General features: G+C 40.9%; 2 protein-coding genes across 2 annotated transcripts in view; both read right to left on the bottom strand.

The window, feature by feature from the left end:
- Nucleotides 1-5,796, bottom strand: part of LOC311039064 (uncharacterized protein) — a gene marked incomplete at both ends in the record, with an annotated part of 28,425 nt that extends 22,629 nt beyond the window's left edge. Inside the window, one exon of the mRNA XM_084048706.1 lies at nucleotides 5,709-5,796. Within this exon, the coding sequence (XP_083904832.1) occupies nucleotides 5,709-5,796 (88 nt within the window). The remainder of the gene's footprint in view (nucleotides 1-5,708) is intronic.
- LOC311038678 (NACHT, LRR and PYD domains-containing protein 12-like) overlaps nucleotides 1-6,103 on the bottom strand; it is a gene marked incomplete at both ends in the record, with an annotated part of 279,561 nt that overhangs the window by 88,825 nt on the left and 184,633 nt on the right. The gene's annotated exons all lie outside the window — the stretch shown is intronic.

Raw genomic sequence — 6,103 nt, forward strand, 5'->3', positions numbered from 1 at the left:
CCCCCGACATGGTCGAGGCAGAAGGCCCCCACCCGCCTCTGATCTGATCACAGCAGCAGGTCTGTACATATACATAAACAAGGTCACAGGTCATGAGTAGGGTTCAGATTTCATATGCTAATTAAATGTGGATTAAAGTTGCAAAGCTGTTTTTGAAATTGTTATTTTAAAAACACAGTATTTTCTCTCAAATGCATGTTAACACTTACATAATTGCTTTTTTTTAAACAAATGCTGCTGAAATGTTTCTGGTCTAGGATGTGAACATATAATATTATTATTAATGCACATGTAAATGACTAGAATATGAATGTGATCAACATGATTATGGATATGTGTGTGTTTTCTCATACATAAGCATGTTTTATAATATGATATATTATACATAATATATACATTATACTTTATATTAATGAGATTAATGTTGTTCTCAGGTAGCCTATGAGAACTATCCTCCAGACTCCACCTACCAGACTCTCAATCCACACACCATGGATGACAACACAACCTACTCTACTGTTACACCTACACACACACACACACACACACACACACACACACACACAAACACACACACACACACACACACACACACACACACACACACACACACACACACACACGGATTATAATAAAGAAAAACATCACATGGATACAACTGGGACGTATCATCAGTGTTGTAGCCTGGGGTCATCGGGTGTTTCGGGTCTCGCAACAACGTACACCCTCACCCAGGTGACCCAGCCAGGGTTGATCAAGCCCCGACTTACGTCCCAGTAGCACCCACGGTCAGTCCTATAGGGAAAGACAGGGCCACTCAGTCCGCTTCTCCGGAAGTACTCTGCCGGGACTCAGGTTGACCTGGGTACCCAAGACATGGAAATGTGTGGAGTGCAGAAAACAAGTAGTATTGCAGTAACGTTTCTAATAGTAAACATGGCCAAACACAATCAATAATCAAAGAATATGTCTGATTTTGACACCTATGTTACCAGTGTGCAAGACGATGACCTGATAACATAACAGAAAAACTGAAAAAAATATATCTACAGAATATTAACCTTCTGTGTACATGAGATTGTTATTGGACTGTCATGACTCATAAATTATTACCAGATTAAATTATTAAAAAGCAAAGAAAAGCCATATATTTCACTGCCACCTGTTTTTTTGTTTTATTAGTTGCACAATGAAACAAATGAACGGCAGCCAATGATACAAAACGACATCATTCAAATGTGTGATGTACATTGCTGTGCTACACAATGTTACTGAAACCCATGCTATTCTGAAGGGACAACAGATGGATAAATGTTGCACAGAGCACAGCAAACTCTGACCATCTTGTCAAGAGATGTAGGCTCTCGCTCTCCTGGAGTTGCAGTCTGGTAGAGATAGAGATGGGTAATGTGCTTTGTAATATGGTGTACTTGTCCCTCACAAGATCAATGACCTGTTCTACATGGATCCGAACTGTTGCTCAGTCCCCTCGTTGTCTCAAGTTCACATTGGGTGCAGTTGCCTTTTCCCTTTAGTGAAGTCAGTTATTTTGAGATGAGCACCGTGTTAAGGCCAGGGAGTGTATCATACCATATCCCACTATGACAATGAATATTAATTTTGATTATGTCTTGTGCTGTCATGCAACAGTTTTGTAAGATCTATCATTGCACAAACTAATATGTCAATACAATGGTAATCATATTGACAGATTGATTGATATAGTGTCTCTATGAAACAATAATGTAATTAAAAAAACAGACACAGTCACTACTTGAGGTGCATTGCTATGCACAATGATAATGTAACTGATGTTAACCATGACTCCTAATGATTTGTTTCTTAGTTTTACCCATTTTGGGTTATTTATATGGTATTGGGTTATTTTTGGTTATTTTTGTACCCAACAGCATGTATATTATTTGTTTACCTACATTGCCTGTGGGCACAATCCACTTTTACAATGTGTAGTTCATTTGACTGAAAGAAACTACTATAATGGCGGCCGTGAGCGGTGAACGCACGGCGCGTCTATCTATTGGTTGAACCCTATGTCTGACGTCACTGACTGTATCCGGAAGTGTTTTAGCGCACCTTAGCGTAATATTGGCCCAATTCCAAACTCTGCCCTAAGCCCTCAAGCCCTGCACCATCATTAGCTTAAGGTAAGTCAGCTGGAAAGTGTCTGAGTGTGGGAGGGTTTAAGGGCTCCAAAAGGGTACAAAAGCAATGGAACAGCCCTTTGTGACGTCCCACGTTACCTTGATGACAGATGACAACGTTGCCGTGACAACAAAAGATGCGACTGACATTTGCCTCCCTGGGCCGCGACCGGTCTCAGTAGCGGGGGGCGGAGGCGGGGGTGGGGAGACGTCCCCTTTTAACTCTATGGGAGACGTGCATTAAACTTTAAAGGTAACATGCAGTCTAACTATAATAAATATCCAGTTGCCACTACTTTTGCGTTTGAAACTTAGAATTTCTCTAAATATTATAAACTTTTATATTAAAATATTATAAAAAAGAGACATTGTATCATGAGTGCAACAGCTATCGATACAGTAAGTAAATCATTATATGATAGCCTTAGGAGTAACTTTATATTTTTGGGACTTGTTGTTATTTTGCACAACAACTTTGTACAAATATAAAATAGGGTTGATTAAAGTGTTTAATACATTTATTTGATAATACAAATTCTATTAAAATTTTTCCTTTAGTAATAAAATAAATAATAAATACAAATAATCCCTCAAAAACCTGCTTTTTGAAGGTTCTCAAACGTTCAACTGAACTTCTTTTTATTTTTTTATTCTATTTTCCTCACTAATGAACCCTGGCCTGATGCCATGACATGAATCCCCCCCCCCCCCCCCCCCCAAATCCCCCCCCCCACCAAATGGACCATAACGGGTCCATTTGGTTCTATTTGTACACTCTCAGAGTTAAATTAACATTGATTTTACAATATGAATTGGGGTCCCAGAGGTATAAATGCCATTAAATGGGGGTCCGTAGCCTAATGCATGTTAAACTGGGGGTCCTTGAAATTAAAATGGTTGAGAATCACTGCTAGAGAGCCATAAAAACCTTCTCTTATTGGGGTCCCTGGCATATCTTTTCAAATGGGGGTCCGTGGGGTAATAAGCGTCTATTCAGGGGGCCTTGACATGAAAAAGTTTAAGAACCACCGGTCTAAATCAAAACCAAAACCCAAGTATTGCAACAGGATTCGTGGTGTGCCTCACTAGGTGTTAAGCTGCCGACCCTCAGGCTCGAGTTCGATTCCCGCTGGAGCCACGTTTTTTCCAACAACTACAGACAACTTCTTTTTGGCTAATAAAGTATAGTTTTGGACCGGACCGTGACGGAGGGGCGCAGTCTCAAGCGAACTTGATATACTTTAGTACCCGGACCCGTTGTGAGCTTGTAGATCTGCTATTTTCTAATGATTTGTATACATTTTACGCATTTGAAAACTTAAAATGTGACATTCTGCCTAATTACTACTTTTACTTCTGGTACTTTAAGTATATTTTGATGCCGATACTTTTGTACTTTTACTCAAGTAAATTTTCATTTCCAGACTTGTACTTGTAGCAGAGTGTTTCTACAATTGCAGTATTGATATAATTGATTAATTGATATTCATTGTTAAATAAATATTACAATGTATGTCTATTATTATTATTATTATTATTATTATTATTATTATTATTATTATTATTGTTGCTGTTATATATTTCGCTAACTTCTCTTTAACTTTTAAATTAGTGAAATGACGTTTGCATTGAAAACAAATGTATCTATTTTTGGTTCGCGCGCATGTGCGTGCTTGTAATAGTGTGTGTGTGTGTGTGTGTGTGTGTGTGTGTGTGTGTGTGTGTGTGTGTGTGTGTGTGTGTGTGTGTGTGTGTGTGTGTGTGTGTGTGTGTGTGTGTGTGTGTGTGTGTGTGGGAAGGGGGGCGGGGCTTGTGTCGTGTTCGTGTCGTGTTTGTGTGTGCACGTCATAGAGTTGTTTGGGTGCGTGCGCATGTGCGTGCGTGTAACAGCGTGTGTGTGTGTGTGTGGGCGGGGGCGGGGGGGGGGTCTGTGCTTGCGTACACGCGAGAGGGCATTCCCGGGGATGCCCTCTTGCATGTACGCATGTCTGCTTGTCAGACCAATCACAGCCCTTGTTGTTTTGTCCCTCTCCTTAAATCCACCGTTACCGCAGAGCTCGGCTCATTTCTCAAGGTTTACAGCGGATGCTAGGTCGCTCGATACCAGGTCTCTCCGGTCGATGATAGATTACTATTGGAAACTCTTCTACTTGATTTCGGTTCATATATCACTGATCTACTTTCATTTCGTCTTCTTTTGTCTGAGGTGAGTAATATTACTTGATATATACTTTTTTCCCGCCTTTATTACTTTATTTGTATTTTCTCCCGCCTTTTTTGGACTACATGAACGTTCAAATTTCAAATATAAAGTTTTTACCCCATGGCCACGGATGTTATAATTATGTACGGGCCCTCAGAAGTAGCCGTATATTCCGTATTGTTCAATAAAAACGCATCGTAATCCGATCGGTGGCCATTTGCTCATAGCTGGCACACTCTATCAGAGTGCAGTACACCTACCAACCGATGGGTAATGCAGTTGAAAGCATGGCGGACATGCTGAGAAAATGGCCACTGATCGGATTAAAATGCTTTTTATTGAACAATACTGAAGATGCAGTTTCTTCTGAGGGCTCGAACAGAATTGTCACATCCGTGGCCGTGAGGTGAGAACTTTATATTTGAAATGTGAACGTTTATGTACATGTACGGGCCTTAAATGAATTAAGAGCAAACGCCAGGCTACGTTTGTTTCAGGCCCCAGGACTCTGTTGGTTTGTTTTCATAAACAGCCTCTGAAAACTGGGTTAAAAACAACCTAGGCTAACCAGTGCTAACGGCTATAAACGTATGCCTACAACCGCATGGCAGTGACGTTTTAAATGATTACATTATCAACAGTATTGCTATCATGTTTATGTATTTACCAGGGACACAGTGCACATTAATCAATATGTTGGTTTTCACATCCGTGTAATGAACCAGAGTTAGCCAGAAGCTAGCTTTCATCTGTAGTCCCTGAGCAGGCTGTTAAAAGTGGTGATATAACTCATTGGTTCTCAAAGTGGGGTCCGGGGACCCCCAGGGGTACTTGAGGGGGTTCCAGGGGGTCCCCAGCTAAATGATGGATAGGAACCAAATGGACCCTTATGGGTCTGTAACTCTGAGAGTGTCCAAATGGACCCTAACGGGTCCATTTGGTTCCATTTGGACACTCTCAGAGTTAAATTAACATTGATTTTACAATATAAATTGGGGTCCCAGAGATATAAATGCCATTAAATGGGGGTCAATAGCCTAATGGATGTCAAACTGGGGGTCCTTTGAAGTTAAAATGGTTGAGAATCACTGCTAGAGAGCCTTAAAAACCTTCTCTTATTGGGGTCCCTGGCTTATCTTTTCAAATGGGGGTCCGTGGGGTAATAAGCGTCTATTTGGGGGTCCTTGACATGAAAAAGTTTGAGAACCACTGGTATAGAGTAACATGAGTTTAACGCTAGAAGGAGATGCTGTTGTAATTTGACTGTTTTACTAGCAGTAAATAGACATTCATTTGACGCACTGTTTGGTTCAACAAGTGTTTATCTGCACCGAGCATTGTACTGGGTTGACTAATGTTAGAGGACGACGTGGCTTTGCGGTTGTTTTCATTAACCTGGTTGCTTGTTTCTCTGAACCTGGCAGCTGCCATGTCCGCTTATTGTAAGCGGACGGTCGCGCTTCTTTTTGGGGCTTGTTTTGGGGTTGAAAAGGACCGTAATGAGAGTAGACGGTACACGGTCGGTCGTACCGTGTCGGTCGCGCATGCGCGCCACTCTCAATTGTATATTAGGATCATTATATTTATGATTATGTGCCCACATTTGCCTCTAAATTGTGGAGAAACTGTCGATGCGGAACCAAACTGTCAAGCAAGCAGACACGTTTCACTGTTGCACAATAACAAAGTTATTGAGCGTGCGAGCAGTGGTGGAAAAAGTAATCAAATTCTTTACTTA

This window comes from Gymnoscopelus microlampas, assembly GCF_963454915.1.
Source record: "Gymnoscopelus microlampas genome assembly, chromosome: 22".
Taxonomy (NCBI): domain Eukaryota; kingdom Metazoa; phylum Chordata; class Actinopteri; order Myctophiformes; family Myctophidae; genus Gymnoscopelus; species Gymnoscopelus microlampas.